Below are 19,798 nucleotides of genomic sequence, written 5' to 3'. Positions count from 1 at the left end.
GTGGAACGGTCTGGGGGGTTTAAAAAAAAAGAAGCGAACTAGGTTGGTGAGAACAAATTTGGCAGTCACCTGAACCTGGTTCCCTGCTAACTCAGATCCTCTCTCTAGGATCGGCCATGGGCCTTTGCAAGTGCCCCAAGAGGAAGGTGACAAACCTGTTTTGCTTCGAACATCGAGTTAACGTCTGCGAGCACTGCCTGGTAGCCAATCACGCCAAGGTGGGGCGTTCAGAGCAGAGGCTGAAAAGGGCACTGGGGTGGGCAGGCCAGATTTTCTCCTTCCACATCCATGAGGGACCCAACGTTAGATTGTAAGCTCCACATGGGCAAGGACTTGGTTTATGTTGCTCTCTGTTAGGCCTCCAGTAGATGCTCAGTAAATGTTCATTGACTAAATAGACAAAATGAGTCTGACTGAAGAAACAAGGCAGTTGGGCCTTGGAGTGGTATATTCATCGTGGAGCCTGGGCACCCGTTGTGACATCTCTCTCCCACTCCAGTGCATCGTGCAGTCCTACTTGCAGTGGCTACAAGATAGTGACTACAACCCCAATTGCCGCCTGTGCAACACACCCCTGGCCAGTCGAGAGACGACCCGTCTTGTCTGCTATGGTGAGGCCTGGGCACTAGGAAGGGGTCAGGGCAGCCCCAGGATCCAGCTTGGAGACTGGTCTACTAGCACCCTTTAAGCAGCAAGACAATAAGTCCCTGAAGCCTGGAGGCCAGAGCCTCTGATCCTGATTCTGTTAGGTACTTCCCTGCTTTGTAAGCCCAGGCAAGCCTTGTCCCTTCCAAAGCCTTGGTGTCTTTCCTCGCTGCTCTGCCAGTCTTGCAGAGCTGGAGATGACTATGATCTGTGGCTGTAACCAAGATCCATTTTTCAGGAACGTTACTGATTCCAAGACTGGACAGAGAGGAAGCCTCACACGTTACAGCTAGCTAGAGAGAGACATTAGTCACAGTCTGGTGTAAAAGCCTCAGCTTAAGTTTTTCAAGATGCCAGTCCAAAAGGGCAAACATTATGTCTGTTTCTCCATGAGACTGTGTGTACAATCATACAAATGATTAATAGACATGGGAAAATTAATGGATAATGAATGGATATGAACACATGTCCCAAGGAATGCATGATGACATGAGGGTGTTGGCTGCCATGTATTTTTGAGTATTAGCTGCCATGAATGGACAGATGTGTACACATGTGACAACTAGTGTAGGTTGAAGGAATGACTCTTGGGTTTGCTTGTATATTTATTAGCATATGTATATTTGTACCTCTGGATATATGCACGTATCTGTGTGTATGTCTGGGAAGCTTTCCTTCTTGTATTCTTGTATGTAGTGGGTTCTGATGGGGCTTACCTTAAACTTTTAATCCTCCTGCCTCTACCTCCCAACAGCTAGGTTTACAAGCGGCTGCTGCCACACGCAGCCTGAAACTATTGTTTAGCTTTTAGCCCAAGGTGTGTAATGAGTTCAGGCCCAGAGAAGACTCTCGTAGATGGCATTTTGTTCCCAGCCACACATTCTCCTTATGGGCTGGCCAGGTTGATAGAATCTACTGTGATTTAGTACACTGGTGTTAACAAGAAGGTTGAATGAAGCCTTGGGGACCTGGGGTGAAGAGGAAAAGGAATGGTCCTGGGTACCCATATATGTGTTCCTTCATTCCTGCAGTGAGCTGGCTGGGGGTGGGCGCATTGCTAGGCCTAGGCTAAGAACACAACAAGTTGTCTTTCTCATGCCTTTTCTTTCTTATTTCATGGATCCTAAGATCTCTTCCACTGGGCCTGCATCAATGAACGTGCTGCCCAGCTACCACGAAACACAGCACCTGCAGGCTACCAGTGCCCCAGCTGTAACGGCCCCATCTTCCCACCAGCCAACCTAGCTGGCCCTGTGGCTTCAGCACTGAGAGAGAAGTTAGCCACAGTCAACTGGGCCCGGGCAGGACTGGGCCTCCCTCTGGTGAGAGTCCCCCTGTCTATCTGGCCATCTTTTTGTCGTGACCCTCACCTGAGCCAGATTGGATGGATTGGCAGCATGAGTGAGCAGGCTACTAATTTAGATTCCTTTCTGCAGATCGATGAGGTGATAAGCCCAGAGCCTGAGCCCCTCAATTCCTCAGACTTCTCTGACTGGTCCAGCTTCAATGGTAAGTGGTGGCCTCCATCCATCTGCTGCCTGAGCCTTGCCTCCCTGCTCCACTGACAGTTCTCTGTCCTTAGCCACCAGCCCTGCTGCGCAAGAGGAAATAGACAGCACTTCTATTGCTCCAGCTTTCCTCAGCCAGGTTCCCTGTCCTCCTTCCCCAAGCCGTCCTGAGCAGCACACAGTCATACACATGGGTAGTACTGAGGCCCTGACACACGGTGAGTTGGGGAATTTTCCTCCTCAGAAAACAGAAAAAAGGGGGTGATTTGTGTGGAGGGAGCTCAGGAGCCCCATATGGAATGGCTCTTCCTCACTCCAAGTACAGATACGGCCTCCCCACAGCTTCCACAGGACCAGTTTGTCAGAGCTTATTCATGCTGGTGTTCTATTCCTATAGCCCCAAGGAAGGTATATGATACACGGGATGATGATCGGACGGTAGGACTCCATGGAGATTGTGATGATGATAAATACCGCCGCCGGCCTGCTCTGGGCTGGCTGGCCCAACTGCTCAGGTACATGGAGACATGCAGGATGGGGTGTTAGAGAGGAGAGGCCCCATGGTGGACAATTTGTTAACAGTGAGGCTTGTTCTGGGCACTAGCAGCATCCGGTCCCAGGGCCAAAATGAGGCCCTGGCAGGTGGGCAGGCTTAGAGTATGCATCCTTTCCAGGGGCTGTGTCCTTTCCTCTTCAGAGGATTTGGACTTGGGCACTGAGGCCTCTTCCTATTATGATGCCATCTGATTTTTATTAGTCTCCAGAACATTATGAGAGAGAAGTTAGCCACAGTCAACTGGGCCCGGGCAGGACTGGGCCTCCCTCTGGTGAGAGTCCCCCTGTCTCCAGAACAAGCTTCATAATGACCCGATGTGTTGGATAATGCAGGGGGACGGGGTGATCATTTCCAATACACAGATAAGGAAATTAAGGCCCAAAGATAGTGACTAAGGCTTCTCTCTTTGTGCCAGGGCAGGGCCCCAGGGCCTGATCTGACTTTCCCTCATTTCTCTTAGGAGCAGGGCTGGGTCCCGGAAGCGGCCACTGACTCTGCTCCAGCGGGCAGGGCTCCTGCTCCTGTTGGGGCTGCTGGGCTTCCTGGCACTCCTCGCCCTTATGTCTCGCCTCGGCCGGGCTGCAGCTGACAGTGATCCCAATCTGGACCCACTCATGAACCCTCATATTCGTGTAGGTCCTTCCTGAGTCCGTGCTTGTGTCTGGGCCAGCTTAGGACCTAAATCCTGGGGAGAGAAGGTCTGGGAGGCCTGAGAGCTTTTATCCACCTTTCTTCCTCAGTCCTGAGACACTAAGATCCCCTGGACCAAGTCGGAGGCTGAGGCTACAGGCCAGGTCTGTAGCCTTGTTTGGTCAAATTGGTCTTCACTTGCTTGTCCCTGGGTGTCCAGCCTCCTACTTAACCCTGAAAGGAGCAGACAGGTGCAAATAAACAACAGACTTTATTAAAATACCTGAAGCAGCTTTTTCCATCTTCCTTCCTGTCCCCAACCCCCAGACCTCAGTGACTCTCCTCTCGGTAATTGATGGCCAGAAACTCCAAGGACATGCGGTTGAAGAACATGGCTCCATTGAGTACTGGGTGGAGGAGAGAGCTCATCAGCTCAACAATTTTGTCCCCTCCTTGCCACATCTCAGGGTTTCAAAACTCCCTTCTTGTAGCACACCTCCCTACTTACTCAGGATGGTCAAAGCAAAGCATCGAAGAAACTTGTCATCAGTCATCTCTGCGTAGAGTGACCCCATGGCAGCCCAGCAGATGCTGATCACCTGGGAGAACTGGGAGATGGACCCAGTGGGAGAGTGGCCCCTTGACATAGCAGACACTTTCATCAGCCCCTTGGCTTTCCCCACGCAGCCCTTGAGCCCCCATCCCAAACCTACCATCAGGACAACCGTGTATCGGAAGCTCATGAAGTCATAGTGGTGGGTGACACAAAAGTTGTGAACATCACTAGCAAAGACACACATGTGTATGAAGAAGAGCATGAGTGCAGCTACAGTGAGCATCATGCCTGGAGGGAAGAATAATACAGCTATTCGGTCCCGCCACCTCATCCTGGTCACAGCCTGGGCTCAAGTCAGGCCCAGGAACTGGGGCAAGTGGTCCCTGTCCAGGAGCAGCAAAATCTTGCCATTCTAGGGTGTTCTGGCAGAGGCAGCAGTGTATTCCAGAGTGAGGCAGGCATAGGAGAGGGCAAGGTTCTAGAACATAGCCTGATTCCAACAAATAGAAGGATGTGTTTGAATATTGTGGACATTCCATTGTGGAATGACAGGCAAAGTGAACTGAATGGCAGGAGACACCATTTCATCCTCTCTACTTCCTGGGAAGCTCAGTATTGCCACAGGGGATGCTGTACAGGGAGCAGGCAAGGGCTTAGAAAGGTGGAGGAGTATGTCCCAGCTCCACTGCAAGGTTTTGTTTTAGTTTTTTGGTTTGTTTTGTTGAGACGGGGTTTCTCTGTGTAACTGTAGACCTGCCTGGCCTGGAACTCACAGAGATCACCTGCCTCAGCTGAGTGCTGGGATTGAAGGCGTGTGCCACCACCACCCAGCGTTTGTTTTTTTCCACACAAGATTTCTTTGTATAGCCCTGGTTGTCTTGGATTTTTTTTTCCTGTAGACCAGGCTGGCCTCAGAAATCTATTTGCCTATGCCTCCTGAGTACTATGTTTAAATGTGTGAGCCACCACACCAAGCTAGTCCACAGCAGGTTCTAGGCAGGAGAGTAATTAGGGCTTAGATGAGTAGCTTAAGGCTTTCCCAACAGAGGGAAGAATGGCTGCATCCCAGGCTCTCTAAACTGAAACACTGGGGTTCGTGTCCCTTGTCACCACAGACTTCAATGAGCAGAGACAGAGAATGAATCTAAATTACCCTTTCTTCAGGGAATATTCTGGATGACTGCAGACTGTATTCCTTGCAAATCTGCACCACCACGGCGCCCTCCCCAGTTCTGGCTACCTGATTTTATAGAGAACCAGGATTGGGTAGTTAGCCTTGTCTCTCAGTTCCAAGGTGTTGCTGCTTTCCCTTCTTTGTCTCTGTGCAATGCTAGTTTGCAAACTCCCGAGGCCTATGTATTATGTATTATATAGCATGAAATACAAATAAGCTTTGGAAAATTTTATAACATTTAGTTAATACTAACTGACTTAGAGTTGGTTTTGTTTGTTTGAAACAAGGTCTTACTAGGCAGCCCTGGTTTACCCCAGAACTCACTGTGTAGACCAGGCTCACCTCAAACTCACAGAGATCTACGTGTCTGGATAAAAAAAGGTGCCACTATACCCAGCCTCATTTATATTAGAATGTGTGGTAAGTGGAGTAAGAGTGTTCACATGCTACAGTGCATATGTGAAGATCAGAGGACAGCTCTCAGGAATCTACTCTTGACTGCTGAGCCAACTCTCCAGCCCTTTTTGCTGTTTTGTTTTGTTTACTACATATAATGTTCTGCCTGCATGTATGCCTGCAAGCCAGAAGACCACACCAGATCTCAGTATAGATGGTTGGATGGTTGTGAGCCACCATGTGGTTGCTGGGAATTGAACTCAGGATCTCTGGAAGAGCAGCCAGTGCTCCTCACCTCTGAGCCATCTCTGCAGCCCCACTTTTTGTTATTTAGTTTTTGAGACAGTTTTCATGTACCCTAGGTTGGCCTCAAACTTACTGTATGGGTGATCTTAACCCTCTCCTGCATCTTTGCCCCTGAACACTGGGACGCTCAGGCATACACTGCCATGCTTGGTTTTCTTTTCTTCATTTTATGATTTTTTAAATTTTTTTTTCTGTATGTATGAGTATTTTGCCTGCAATACACATGTGTTCCTGGCTCCCAATGGAGGCCAAAAGAGGACATTGGATCTTCCGGAACTGGAATTACAGACAGTAGTGAGCCTGGGGACATGGGTCATTAGGAAGAGCAGCAAGTGTTTTTAATTGCTAAGCCATTTCTCTAGCTCATATTCAGTGTCTTAAATTACAGGCTCATAGGCTGAAATCTTAATATGTACAGTGTCTGAATAGCCCAGTGAATAGAAATCAAGAAACTTTTGGTTCAAGACCAAGTGAATAAATAAATGCTTTAGGTTTTATGGGCCACTTACTCTGTGACAAAATCAGCCATAAATAATAGGTCAAGAAATGGGTTCCGAGGCCAGGCAGTGGTGACACTTACTTTTAGTTCCAGCACTTGGGAGGCAGTCAGGGGGATCTTGTGAGTTTGAGGCCAGCCTGATCTACAGAGTGAGTTCCAAGACAGCCAGAGCTGGCACACACAGAAATCCTGTCCCCAAAAAAGAGAGAGACAGAGACAGAAAGTATGACAGCACTCACCTTTAATTCCAGCACTTGGGAGGTAGAGATCACAGATCTCTGTGAATTCCAGGCCAGCCTGGTCTACATAGTGAGTTCCAGGTCAGCCAGGAACTCAAAAAACAAAAACAAAAAGCCATGGATAATATGTATTGTTCTTGCAGTTTGGTCCCCAGCTGCAGTTGGGCAGCTCTTGAAATCTGTGACTACAGCTTCACGGTATTCAACGCCCTCTTCTGGCCTCCTCGAGCACCTGCACACACATAATTAAAGACAATAAATAACGAGGTTCGACAGATGTCACATAAATTTTAATACCATTAGAATTTTGTTTGTTTTTTCTGAAACAGAGTTTCTCTGTGTAGCTCTGGCTGCCTGGAACTTTATCTGTAGGCCAGGCTGGCCTCAAACTCAGAAAGCCACCTGCCTGGAATTAAGGATGTGTGCAAGGACCACCCAGCTATTACTATTTTTTAAATCGTAGTTTACAGATAAAATAGATGCTATTCAGTGTTTGGCCTGCAGGACTGCTATTAGCCCACTGCCCTATCTACCATTCTCGGTAACGTTTACAGTACATCACTGGTAAAGACTCATTTTTTTTTTTTTTCCTATTTAACTCAGGATATCCCATTCTGACCTCATTCCCTCCTCTCTTGAGAGTTTTGCCTCTATGAATGCCCGAGACTTTGTCTAAGTCAGAAATTTAGGAATTGTCCTCAATGCCAACTTCTCACTCAGCACATTTCCCCAGCCACTTCAGGTTTATAGGTTCTGTTCTGTAACACCACAGAATAAAGGTTATTATATTGAGCGTGAGCAGAAAAACTTGGAGACAGGACCTTAGGAAATCCTGCACTAGAGCTATAGTGTAGGCTACTGAATGAACACTTGATCCTTGCAGACTTCCTGTGAAGTATATTCCCTAATTTTAATGCCCATTCATTCAATCTAGGCACATAATCCATGAGTCTTTCCTGTAGGGATGTAGGGACACCACGACTCCACGACTCGCCCACCTTCCAGCATTACAAAATCACAGGAACCAGAAGCTTAGCGAAACGCCTGCACTCCAGAAGTGCAAGGCGGAACTTCAGTCTCACGTGTCCAAAGCTGCAGAGGAACGTTTCACCTAAAGGACCGCCTGGTTTCAACAACTTTATGGCTCCCGGAAGTGCTTCCCTTCCCCTCCCCTGCCTCACCCCCTTGTGCTGCGGTTGGAGCTATGGCGGCAGCGGCAGCCGTCGGGCCCGGGCCGGGGGACTCCCCAGAAGGACCCGAGGCGGACGCTCCGGAGCGTCGGCGGAAGGCTCATGGGATGCTGAAGCTTTACTACGGCCTCTCTGAAGGGGAGGCGGCGGGGCACTCAGCGGGGCCGGACCCTCTAGACCCGACAGATCTCAACGGGGCGCACTTCGACCCGGAAGTTTATCTGGACAAGGTGTGTGTGTGTGTATGTGTCAAGTAGGACGGGTCTAGACCCCCCAATATACTGGACCCTAGATCGTGTCCCAGATTTTGTTGATGTGGTGAGGGGAGCCAGAGTTCGTAAGAGGAATAGCCCTTACCGGGCAACAGGGGCAGATCTGGAGACTAAGTAAGCTTGGACCAGTTAGGACTGACTGAGGTGCTCCAGGGGTCCGTGATCTCGATGCTGACGTTCTGATAGGCCCTAGGCCCGGGGTAGTGGGCGTGGCCATATCTTGACAGGCGCAAGGCTGGGCCTGGGTTGAATTTAAGCTGAGCCTGAAGACTTTAAAAGCTGACAAATCCCAAATTAGGTCTAATCTAGTAACCCCTGAAGTATGTCACTTATAGGTTCCATATCTGGAATTCCTGATAAGGGTGGGATCACGGTTGTCTTGCACTGAAAACCAACTAACCTAAGGCAAGGCAGGGGGACATGAGTGAGCACTAATACTGAATACTACTACCTGCTTCTCTAGCTGCGCAGAGAGTGTCCTCTGGCCCAGCTGATGGACAGTGAGACGGACATGGTGCGGCAGATCCGGGCTCTAGACAGCGACATGCAGACCCTGGTATATGAGAACTACAACAAGTTCATCTCAGCTACAGGTGATCCCACTGGGACACATTCCGACACACTCCTCACAGTCTTCTATCTCCCCATGTGCTGAGAAAAACAGGGGTTAAAGGAAGGAGACGTAGATTATAATTTTGTCCCAACATTAATCCACTGTCACGTCTGTCCTGGTCTTAGTGGTCAGACTCTTATGGATGTGACTGTTACTACTGGAGGATTGTTTTAATGACCAGAGGGAGGGAGAAAGGATAAAATGAAATGAGTTTATCTGAAGCATTTAGGAAGCACTAAGGAATTGAACTCAGGTCATCAGGCTTGATGATGGGCACATTTACCTGCTGCTAAGCCATCTCACAGGCAATTAAACATTTTTGAATTATGAGTAGTAACTTTTGTTTCTGGTCAGTCTGCCTTGAGGGTGGCCTTGTCACTCCCTTCCTTTCACTGTCCTCACTCCCTAAGAGTGAGTAGTGGGAATATTTAACTATGTGTATGTGTGTGGGTATTTACATGTGAGGCCAGGTTTCCTTGGAGGCCAGAGACCAGAGGTGTCCGATCACCGGGAGCTAGGGTGATCATCACTTGTGAGTGGACTGATATGGGTGCTCACTCAGCACTGAACTCAGGTCCTCTGTAAGAATAATGGGCACTCTCAACCATTGAAAATCTCTCCAGCCCTAGCAGTAGATAGTTCAGGTCCCATCACGATACTTTCTATCTTACTTTCAGGAGAAATACTTGAGATTTGTAATAACATTAAATCAGACGTCCAGGAGGCTGACCATAGAGAATGTTCACATCTGTGGGTTGTGCCCTTGTAGGGACTACTCTCCCAGTGTCACAGTGGCAGCTACATTAACACATTCTTCTTTTATCTGATTTCAAGCAGGTTCAGTGAGTAATGCGTGTCTGTTAATGCTAGCTTCAAGATGAAAAGAGAAAGTGATTTCTGTTCTAAGGAATTTTCCATAGTAATTTTTCCAGTATTACATTGGAATATGTATGTATGTATGTATGTATGTATGTATGTATGTATGTATAGTGTTTGACATGCATATGTTGCTTAACAGAGATGGCTTTAGGTTTTTTATTTGTTTACTCTTCAAGGTTTTTTTTAACCCTCCCCCCTTTATTTTTTTAAGATTTATATATACAGTGATCTGCCTGCATGTAACCTGCAGGCTAGAAGAGGGCACCAGATCTCATTACAGATGGTTTTTACAGATGGTTGTGAACCACCATATGTTTGCTGGGAATTGAACTCAGGACTTCTGGAAGAGCAGGCAGTGCTGAGTCATCTCTCCAGCCCCTGAATGTTTTTTCTAAGGAAAGGAAAAAAAAAAAAAAATCATACAGTGAGTGTTAGGAGAGCTGATATTTTTAATTTTTGTAAAGATTAGACTTGGTAAGATTACAAAGTTTTATAGTTACTCAAGAAATATGCTGGCACTGGCTACAGCCACCTATGCCTATAATCCCAGAGCTCCAGAAGCTGAGGGAAGAAAGATGTCTTGAGTTCCAGGCCAGACTAAGCTACATAGCCGTAGACTTGAAATAGCACAAGAGTTGGGTGTGGTGGTACACATCTTTAATCCCAGCACTCAGGAGGAAGAGATGGGAGGATCTCTGTAAATGTGAGTCCAGTCTGGTCTACCTCTGGCTGTGAGGACAGCCAGAGCTATTTGTTACAGAGAGACCCTGTCTCAAAAAAGAAAAGAAAAAGAAAAAAATAGAAAGGAGAAAGGAAGGAAGGGAAAGAAACCAGAAGAATGAGAAAACTTGAAGATAGGTCAGTTGAGATTATCTAGTATTAAAGGATAGAAAGTAAAAAAAGAAAGTAAGTTGAACAAAGTGGGCACAATGGAACATGCATAATTCCAACAATGGAGAGGTAAGGACAGGAAGTTTAAGGCCAGTTTGGGCTTTAAGAGACCCCAAAAAACCCCAAAACTCTCAATAGGCTGTGTGTAGATGTGTACCAGGATATGGGCTGGGGGGTATACCTCAACAGCAAAATGTGCTGGCCCAACATGCAGAAAGGCCTGTATTTGGCCCCCTACTCTTGCTGTTTCAGACACCCAGTGGGGATGGCTCAGCTGGTTAAATATTTTATTGCTATGCCTGATAACCTGAGTTCAGTCCTTGGGACTCATGTGGTAGAGCAAGAGAACCAACTCCCTTAGGTTATCCTCTGACCTCCACATAAATAATGGGGAATACATAGGTACTCACATGCATACAGAATGCCCCCCAATAAATAATCATGCAAATGAAAAATAAGCTCATGTAAAGATGTTTTACCCTTATTATTGATTAAGGAGGTGTGACTTATCTGCACACCCACTAGCATTGCCATAACTACATAAATAACATGTTGGTTGGAATGTAGAGGATACAGAACCCTGATAAAATAGCAGTGGAAATACACAATTGTACCCCCACTGCAGAAATATTTGGCCTGTCCTCAAAAAGCTAAATAGAATTATCATGAGATCAGCAATTCCACTCCTAGAAATTGTGTGTGTGTATATTCACACAAGCAGAGCCTATAATCCCTGCACTTTGGAGGCTAAGGCAGGGAATTGCTGCAAAGTCAAGGCTAGCCTAGCATACATATCAAATCCCTGCCTAGAGAAACAAACGAACAAAGTGAGAGTTCTGGGAATGGCTTAATGGGTAAAATGCTTGCTATGCAAGCTTGAGGACCTGAGTTCAAATTCTCAGCAACTGTGTAAAAATGAAAAACACACCTTTAACCTCAGCACTTCAAGAGGCAGAGGCAGAGGCTGAAGATCTTTGAGTTTGAGAACAGCACGTCTACATAGTGAGTTTTGGGCCAGCCAGGGATATATAGTGAGACCCTGTCTCAAAAAACAGAACAATCATTGTGATGGTGGCACACACCTTTAATCCCAGCACTTGGGAGGCAGAGACAGGCGGATCTTTGTGAGTTTGAGACCAGCTATGGTCTACAGAGTGAGTTCCAGGACAGGCTCCAAACCCTGTCTTGAAAAACCAAATAAAAACAAAACAAAACAAAAACAAAAAAGTGTGGCATTGCACATGTGTAACTGTAGACTATGGGGTGCAACAGGGTGTGGTCCTGGGGCTTGCTAATGACCAGTAAGCTGAAAGGACAAGGCCCAGTCAGTGAGAAATCCTGCCTCTAAAAGTAATTCTGGGGAAGGTGAGGAGATGACTCAGTTGTTAAGCATGCTTTATTGCTCTATTCATGGACTGCAGTTCAGATCCCAGTAGGCTCACAAATGCCAGTATGTCTAGCTTACAGGGATCTGTCTCCCCATCTGGTCTCTGTGGCTGTCTGCACACATATGTGTTGCACATGCACGTGCATGCACGTGCGATAGGAAGTGACTGAAGAGGACACTCATCATCAACCTCAGGCTTCCATGTGTATGCACACAGATGTGCATACATCCATTTGCTACACATGCATATGTATGTGCTCATATGTGGAATACACACAAATTTAAAAAAGCATGTGTGAATGGATAAGTAAATTATGTAGCCCAACAACAGTGTTATTCAGCCATAAAAAGGTGAGACATACTGATTTATGTTATAATATAGATGAATCTCAAATATATGTTACACTAAAGAAGTCATATGGTGGCACATGCCTTTAATCCCAGCACTCAGGCAAAGACAGACAGATCTCTGAGTTCTGGGCTAGCCAGAGCTACATAGTGAGATGCTGTTTCAAGAGAGAAAAAAAGAATGTCAGATGAGAAAGGCCATGTGTTGTATTGATTTTCTTATGTTAAATAACCAGAATAGGTAACTCTGTGAAGATAGAAAGCTGACTGATGCCTACCAGAGGGTATGGCAAGATGTGAGGAACCTGCCAAGAAACTTTTTAGTAGCTCTTGGAGTATTCATTTAATAGTGGTATTGTCTTAGTTAGGGATTTATGCTGTGAAGAGTCACCAGGACCATGGCAACTCTTATAAAGGAAAACATTTAATTGGGGCTAGCTTACAGTTTCAGAGGTTTAGTATTATTGTCATGACAGGAAACATGGTGGTGTGAAGGCAGGCATGGTGCAGGAGAAGGGGCTGAGAGTTCTACCTCTTGATCCGCAGGCATCAGTAGGCAACTGTCACACTGGGTATAGTTGAGCACATGAGACCTCAAAGCCCATCTCCACAGTGACACACCTCCTCCAACAAGGCCACACCTCCTAATAGTGCCACTTCCCATAGGGAAGCGTTGTGGGCCACACCTATTCAAACCACCACAGGTATTGACTGTAAAACCTTGTGACTATGCTAAATATATTCAAAGCACTGAATTTTATGATGTACCAATTATTTTCCAGATAAGAAATAAAAAGCATACAAACAAAAAAGCAACTAGCTTAGGTTTTTTTGTTGGGTTTTTCTTTCTTTTTTCTTTTTTTCTTTTTTTTTTAAGGCATGTGCCACCAAGGCCAAGGGCATTTCTGCATTTTTTTTATTTTTATTTTTTTTTTAAAGATTTTATTTATTATGTATACAACATTCTGCCTCCATATATATCTGCACACCAGAAGAGGGCTCCAGATCTCATTATGGATGGCCGAGAGCCAACATGTGGTTGCTGGGAATTGAACTCAGAACCTCAGGAAGGGCAGCCAGTGAGTGCTCTTAACCCTTGAGCTGTCTCTCCAGCCAGCACACCCCCCTTCTTTTTATTTATTTATTTATTTATTTATTTATTTATTTATTGGTTTTTTTGAGGCAGAGTTTCTTTGTATTGCTTGGAACCTGTCCTGAAACTCTGTAGACCAAACTGGCCTCAAACTCACAGAGATCCTCCTGCCTCTGCCTCCTGAGTGCTGAGACTAAAGGCTTGCACCACCAATGCCCAGCCTGGTTTAGGTTTTTTAAATCAGATTTTCAGTTTAGCACTCAAAATGATAGGTTTCATTATGTATCGTCATTTGTCATGTATATGTGTTATTATACATTATACTGTGTTTTAATTGGATTTGCCAACTTCTGGCCTGGGCATGGAATTCAATTAGGTGATAATGCATTTATCTTTTTTTTTTTTTTAATAGTCTTACTATGTGGCCCTGTTGGAATTTACTCCTCCAACTCACAGAGATCAGTCTGTCTCTGCCTCTTTGAGTGCTGGATTAAAGTCTTGTGCCACCACACTTGGCTAATTATGTATCAATCCATGCCAAACCTGGAAAGACTTCAGTATTATATCAAGAAAAACGTCTTCATAGCTCTACTACAGGCAAAGAAATCTGTCTCTTTAAAAAAAAATTAATAGGTTAACAGAGATGCATTTCATTATGGCATTTTCGTACATCTTTATTCTTTGGTCTTATTCATTCTCTCCCTCACTGGTTTCTCCATCTTCCCTAAACCCTTCCAGTGGTCCTCTTTATCCCTTCAAATAGTCTTCCTTTCTGCTTTTAGGTTATATGTGTCCCATCATCCTCTCTTCTTCAGCCCACTCCCATGCCTTACATCTCACCTCCTCTCAGTTTCTATACTTTCATGACCGTATACCAGCCTACCTCCCAGCTGAAGTATACATACAAAGCTTTGCTTGTTTGTTTGTTTGCTGTACTGTTGTTTTGGTGGTCTTGGGGATTGAACTTAGACCCTCATGTTTGCTAGGCAAGCACTTTACTACTGAGCTACAGCCCCAGCCCACCAAAAAAAGAAAAAAAAATTCTTTGATAGTAATTTCTATTGAAAATTAATGAGTTTCCAAGCCAGTCAGGGCTACACAATGAGACCCTGTCTCACAAACAAAACAAAAAATTCACAGGCTTGTGGAATATACTTATAATATGGATGCCACAAAGGGAACACACCCCCATAGTCAGCAGCCAGGCCAGAAAGCAACACAACAATGGCTGGTTTGAAGCTCAGTGGTAGAAGACTTGTCCCGCATGTATGAGGTCCCATGGTAGACATCCATCCTTGCCAAAGGAGTCTTTCTTATTAAACGCTGTAGACACTTTGTGTTTGTTTAGACATGGGCAACCATTTCCAATCTGAAGGTTCTATGGCTGTGAAGTCAGCAGCAATGATGGGATCTCAGTGTTGGTTTTCTTTCTTTCTCTCTCTTGTCTTTTGAGACAGGGGTTTTTCTGTTGTACCCCTGGCTTTCCTGTAAATTGCTGTGTAGACCAAGCTAGCCTTGAACTACAGTGCTGGGACTAAAGAGGTCTGCCACTACAGCTTGGCTGTGGGTTTTTTTTTGTTTGTTTGTTTTTTTTTTTGTTTGTTTGTTTTGTTTTGTTTTTGAGATGGTGTCTTACTCTGTAGTCCTGATTGGCCCAGGACTTTAACTTTTACAACAACTTTTGTTAGGCTGATCCTGTAGGACTAGGTTGTCTTAGGACAGCCCTTCTCCCTGCTCTGCTCCTCCTGACAGCTGGTCCTCCACTTTTGGAATCCTAGTCAATAGCTCCAGGATTATATGTGAAAGGACAAAATTAGGGAGCCAAGAGGAACGAACATGCAGCAACCTCTATCAGCTAAGGGGCCCTGGAACCCAGAGGTATGCATATGCAGGTTCAGGTCTGGTGGGTACTGATGGTAGCAGGGACCAATTCCCTTCCAGAACAAAATGAAAACAAAAAGGGAAATAGCAAGTTTGGACGAAATGGAGTCAGTCAGGATAGTGACTGGATGCGTTTCATTTATTGTTTTTAAACTTTTCCTCCAATTTTAAGGAATCTCACTCTTTCGCCTTTGCACCAGGGACGGGGGTAAGCAGAGCTTACCTTTGTACGATCGTAATAACCCTCTTGCCCATACCATACATGCTATGGCCAAGACCTAAGCCATTCCAGGCAAATCACTGGTATCAGTGAGAGCTGCACCTTGGTCATTTCCATTTCCCTCTGGGCGCTTGTTTTTCTAGACACCATTCGGAAGATGAAGAATGATTTCCGGAAGATGGAAGATGAGATGGACCGGCTGGCTACCAACATGGCAGTGATCACCAACTTCAGTGCACGCATCAGTGCTACGCTACAGGACCGACATGAGCGCATCACCAAGCTTGCAGGTGGGCTCTTTACTGGCCAGGCCCTGCAATCAGCCATCCAGAGCTCAGCAACTCACGTGCCCTTCCTGTCCCCTAGGGGTGCATGCACTGCTGCGGAAGCTGCAGTTCCTTTTTGAACTGCCTTCGCGCCTCACCAAGTGTGTGGAACTGGGTGCCTATGGGCAGGCTGTGCGCTACCAGGGTCGCGCCAGGGCTGTGCTGCAGCAGTACCAGCACCTGCCTTCCTTCCGCGCCATCCAGGATGATTGCCAGGTCATCACAGCCCGCTTGGCTGAGCAGCTGCGGCAGCGCTTCAGGTGTGGTTTCTGGGCCTGATTCTTGTCCTCTAGTCACATCGAGTGCCCCCACATTTTGTCTTCCCTGCACCCCACCAGCTGTCTTTACTGCATCTCCATCCCCACAGGGAAGGTTGCTCGGGTGCCCCGGAACAGGCTGAGTGTGTAGAGTTGCTGCTGGCCCTGGGCGAGCCGGCTGAGGAGCTGTGCGAGGAGTTCCTGGCACACGCTCGGGGCCGGCTGGAGGAAGAACTAAGCAGCCTGGAGACTGAGCTGGGGCCCTCCCCACCAGCGCCCGATGTGTTAGAGTTCACCGACCGGGGTGGCAATGGCTTCGTGGGTGGCCTCTGCCAGGTGGCAGCAGCCTACCAGGAGCTGTTTGCTGCGCAGGGCCCTACTGGTACAGAGAAGCTGGCAGCCTTTGCGCATGAGTTGGGCGGCCGCTACTTTGTACTGGTGGAGCGGCGGCTGGCACAGGAGCAGGGCGGCAGTGACAACTCACTGCTGGTCCGGGCACTAGATCGCTTTCACAGGCGCCTGCGAGCACCTGGGGCCCTGTTAGCCGCTGCTGGGCTTTCAGAGTCGGCCACGGAGATTGTGGAGCGAGTCGCCCGAGAGCGCCTGAGCCACCATCTGCAGGGCCTGAGGGCTGCCTTCCTGAGCTGCCTGACAGATGTTCGCCAGGCCCTGGCAGCACCTCGCCTGGCTGGGAAGGAGGGCCCCAGCCTGGCTGAGTTGCTGGCCAATGTGGCCAGCTCCATCCTGAGCCACATCAAGGCCTCTCTGGCCTCTGTGCATCTTTTTACAGCCAAGGAGGTGTCCTTCTCCAACAAGCCCTACTTCCGGGTATGTCTGTCTTTTGTCTTTGCATATTCATTCTGCTGACTGGCCCTCTAGCACCCTTTTACTAGTACTTGGGGAACTGAGGACAAGTCACCAGCCCCCACACAGTCCTGGCACCCTGGGTACGAATTTATGTTCTTCGGAGGCAGCTGAGCTAAATATAGAAGGGTACCAGGAACCTTACTCCTGCCAGCCCCACCATATGCAAGGCAGGGAAGCAGGATGAGACTATTCTTTGGAGGAGGGTTAGGGCAAAGGGCAAGGAACAGCCCCATGCTCTGGCTTTGCTGAACCTCTCCTGCCTACGACGGAGGACTGTTTTCAGATCTGGGCCTCCTTTCACAGGGTGAGTTCTGCAGCCAGGGAGTCCGTGAGGGCCTCATCGTGGGTTTCATCCGCTCCATGTGCCAGACAGCTCAGAGCTTCTGTGACAGCCCTGGAGAAAAGGGAGGTGCCACTCCACCTGCCCTGCTTCTGCTGCTCTCTCGCCTCTGCCTGGATTATGAGACAGCCACCATTTCCTACATCCTCACACTCACAGATGAACAGTTTCTGGTGCAGGTGACGTGACTCAGGAAAGGGGAAGGGAGCTCATGTGGGGAACACAGGAGGCTGGATATCCGGTTGTTGCCACAACCCATCCCAGCTTCCCTCTTTCCCTCCTAACTGGCAGTGGCCTCTGATCTGTCCCTAGTAGCTACAACCATTGTCCTCTGCTTTCCTGGCTTAGGATCAGTCTCCAGTTACACCTGTGAGTACATTGTGTGCAGAGGCCAGAGAGACAGCACGGCGACTGCTGACTCACTATGTGAAGGTGCAGGGCCTAGTCATATCACAGATGCTACGCAAGAGCGTGGAGACTCGGGACTGGCTCAGTACCCTGGAGCCCCGGAACGTGCGTGCTGTCATGAAGCGTGTGGTAGAGGACACTACAGCTATTGATGTACAGGTGCTGCTTTAGGCTAGCTGGTGGAGCCCTGATGCATGCTGGGGCCTTGGATAACAGCTCTCCAAGGACCAAGCGAAAGGGGTCTGGCTGTACCTGTGTTATGCCACCAGAACCTCCATTTCGTACCTATGGGAATGTGGAGGCCCAGAGTCACCCAGAAAGTCGGAACAGGGATGGGATGAAAATTGGGTTTCTGACTAATTCTTGCCCTGCCTTTGTTCCACATCCCTGATTGTGTAAATGGTGACTATACCTATGATTCTTCAACTAGTAGGAATTTTCTGCTGCTAGTACCCCATGCTCCCCTTGCAGCACCTCTTTTCACCACCAGGTGGGGCTCCTGTATGAAGAGGGTGTCCGCAAAGCCCAGAGCAGTGACTCTAGCAAAAGGACCTTCTCTGTATACAGCAGCTCTCGGCAGCAGGGTCGCTATGCACCTAGCTACACACCCAGGTCAGTCTGGGAGGGAAACCTCCCTGATATAGACAAAAGAGGGAAGGTGTGTAAAGTGGGCTCTGACTTCTTCCCTCCACTTTCCAGTGCTCCGATGGACACAAACCTCTTGAGCAATATTCAGAAGCTGTTCTCTGAACGAATTGATGTGTTCAGTCCTGTGGAATTCAACAAGGTCTGAACTAAGTACCTTCTTTCTTAGATCACAGGGGGAAGGCTCCCAGGGTTGGCTCCCATAACAATCCAGAGAGCCCTAGGACCCCATCTGAGCCTAACTGTCACTCTAACCATCTAGTCTCTGTCTCTAGGGTTTGTAGGTCGTCCAGAGGAAAACCACCTTGTTGCTCCAGCCTTGATGCTGACTTCTGTTGTTTTTAATTAAATTCAGTATTTGCCCCTTAAACAACTGCTGTCCTAATCGGCAATTGCAGTTCCACAGCTACCAATAGCAGTTTGGTGAGGCCAAAGCCAAGCAAGAATTCTGTTCCCTCAGGCATTGGCTCTATTACAGCTGCTAAAGGGAACTTTCTCTAGATTTCTATACCTCTATAAAAGTCAGGATTCATAGGTTGAAGGGAAATGCTGCTGGCTCAGAAGGTTAGCAAATAGATAGCCTTCTCTTCCCACTCTTGTCTCCCCCCCAAAAGCTGGACATCCTTCTGCTCAGCTCCCACCCACATGGTTCCTCCCTACCACTTCCTGTCAGCTAGTTGCTGACTCAGCCTCCTGACCCCAGGATTTTATTTAATCAAACAAATGTAACTCATGTTTGCATCATTAAACAAATAATCCACAGCATAAATGACTGTAGCATATCTTAAAGTAATACTCCACAACAGACTTGAAGTCTTCTGCTGTCACTCTTTTTCTCCATAATAGTCCTGAGTCTTCGGGGTTTCCCAGTCACATATTGATCTCTGCCCCACTGTGGCCCATGCTCAGGGAGAGCTCTCCTCTATTTTTACTCTGTAGTGGGTGGTGACTGCTTCCCCATCTCTGATCTGATCACTATGACTTATCTGCCCTTGCCCCTCCTTGTGGCAACATTGGATTATTCCCTCCTTGCCTTGGCCCTGGAAATTTCTGTCTTTGTATTTCCCTGGCCTCTGCTCAGAAGTTAGGTGTATGCTTCTCCCTCAAAGCCTGAAGTCACTGAGCTGCATCCCTTTGTTCCCACTTGCAGGTGTCAGTGTTGACTGGCATCATTAAGATTAGCCTGAAGACGCTCCTGGAGTGTGTGCGACTGCGTACCTTTGGGCGATTCGGGCTGCAACAGGTGCAGGTGGACTGCCACTTCCTGCAGCTCTACTTGTGGCGCTTTGTGGCTGATGAGGAGCTAGTGCATCTGCTGCTAGACGAAGTGGTAGCATCGGCTGCCCTGCGCTGCCCGGACCCAGTACCCATGGAACCCAGTGTTGTCGAGGTCATCTGCGAGCGCGGCTAGGCCCTACCAACGCCGTCACGGGGCAGCCCTATTGTCCTATCCTGTCCTCCCAGTGCCCTGTCTTCACCCCGCTGGCGGGAGTCTGGACCCGTCTAATAAACCAGTGTGACTTCCTCCTCCCTCTTGCCTGAAGGGGTGGGACCTGCCAGGGGTGGGGTTTAATGCCGAAGCTTCTGAGGCGACAGCGCGGCCCCACCTCCTAGCGCTGATTGGCTGCTGTGCTGGGCCCAGGATGGGCAGGGGGCGTGTCCATTTAAAGAT

General features: G+C 47.8%; 3 protein-coding genes across 4 annotated transcripts; 2 read left to right on the top strand and 1 right to left on the bottom strand.

The window, feature by feature from the left end:
- The first annotated feature begins 114 nt into the window (after positions 1 to 114).
- Positions 115 to 3,621, top strand: Zfpl1 (zinc finger protein like 1). The gene is made up of 7 exons (XM_051193763.1): positions 115 to 218; positions 500 to 611; positions 1,774 to 1,967; positions 2,082 to 2,154; positions 2,228 to 2,371; positions 2,551 to 2,668; positions 3,170 to 3,621. The coding sequence occupies exons 1-7, from the start codon at positions 117 to 119 to the stop codon at positions 3,354 to 3,356; spliced, it is 930 nt and encodes a 309-aa protein (XP_051049720.1). The 5' UTR covers positions 115 to 116; the 3' UTR covers positions 3,357 to 3,621.
- Positions 3,592 to 4,359, bottom strand: Tmem262 (transmembrane protein 262). Its single transcript, XM_051193771.1, has 3 exons — positions 4,053 to 4,359; positions 3,848 to 3,947; positions 3,592 to 3,746 (listed from the first exon to the last, which is right to left on the bottom strand). Exons 1-3 carry the CDS (start codon positions 4,224 to 4,226, stop codon positions 3,670 to 3,672), a joined length of 351 nt encoding a protein of 116 aa, XP_051049728.1. The 5' UTR covers positions 4,227 to 4,359; the 3' UTR covers positions 3,592 to 3,669.
- A 3,284-nt stretch (positions 4,360 to 7,643) lies between these two features.
- Vps51 (VPS51 subunit of GARP complex) lies at positions 7,644 to 19,651 on the top strand. Of its 2 annotated transcripts, none has more exons than XM_051193733.1 (10): positions 7,644 to 7,929; positions 8,435 to 8,564; positions 15,427 to 15,573; positions 15,650 to 15,869; positions 15,977 to 16,694; positions 17,037 to 17,252; positions 17,422 to 17,640; positions 17,972 to 18,093; positions 18,181 to 18,268; positions 19,277 to 19,651. In XM_051193733.1, exons 1-10 carry the CDS (start codon positions 7,714 to 7,716, stop codon positions 19,535 to 19,537), a joined length of 2,337 nt encoding a protein of 778 aa, XP_051049690.1. In that variant the 5' UTR covers positions 7,644 to 7,713; the 3' UTR covers positions 19,538 to 19,651. The 2 variants fall into 2 exon arrangements, with proteins under 2 accessions (XP_051049690.1, XP_051049689.1); XM_051193732.1 differs by lacking the exon at positions 7,644 to 7,929 and adding an exon at positions 8,185 to 8,291.
- The last annotated feature ends 147 nt before the right edge of the window (positions 19,652 to 19,798 follow it).

Source organism: Phodopus roborovskii, unplaced genomic scaffold, assembly GCF_943737965.1.
Source record: "Phodopus roborovskii unplaced genomic scaffold, PHOROB, whole genome shotgun sequence".
Taxonomy (NCBI): domain Eukaryota; kingdom Metazoa; phylum Chordata; class Mammalia; order Rodentia; family Cricetidae; genus Phodopus; species Phodopus roborovskii.
The sequence above is the reverse complement of the archived record's forward strand: the minus strand, read 5'-3'. Positions and strand labels throughout refer to the sequence as shown.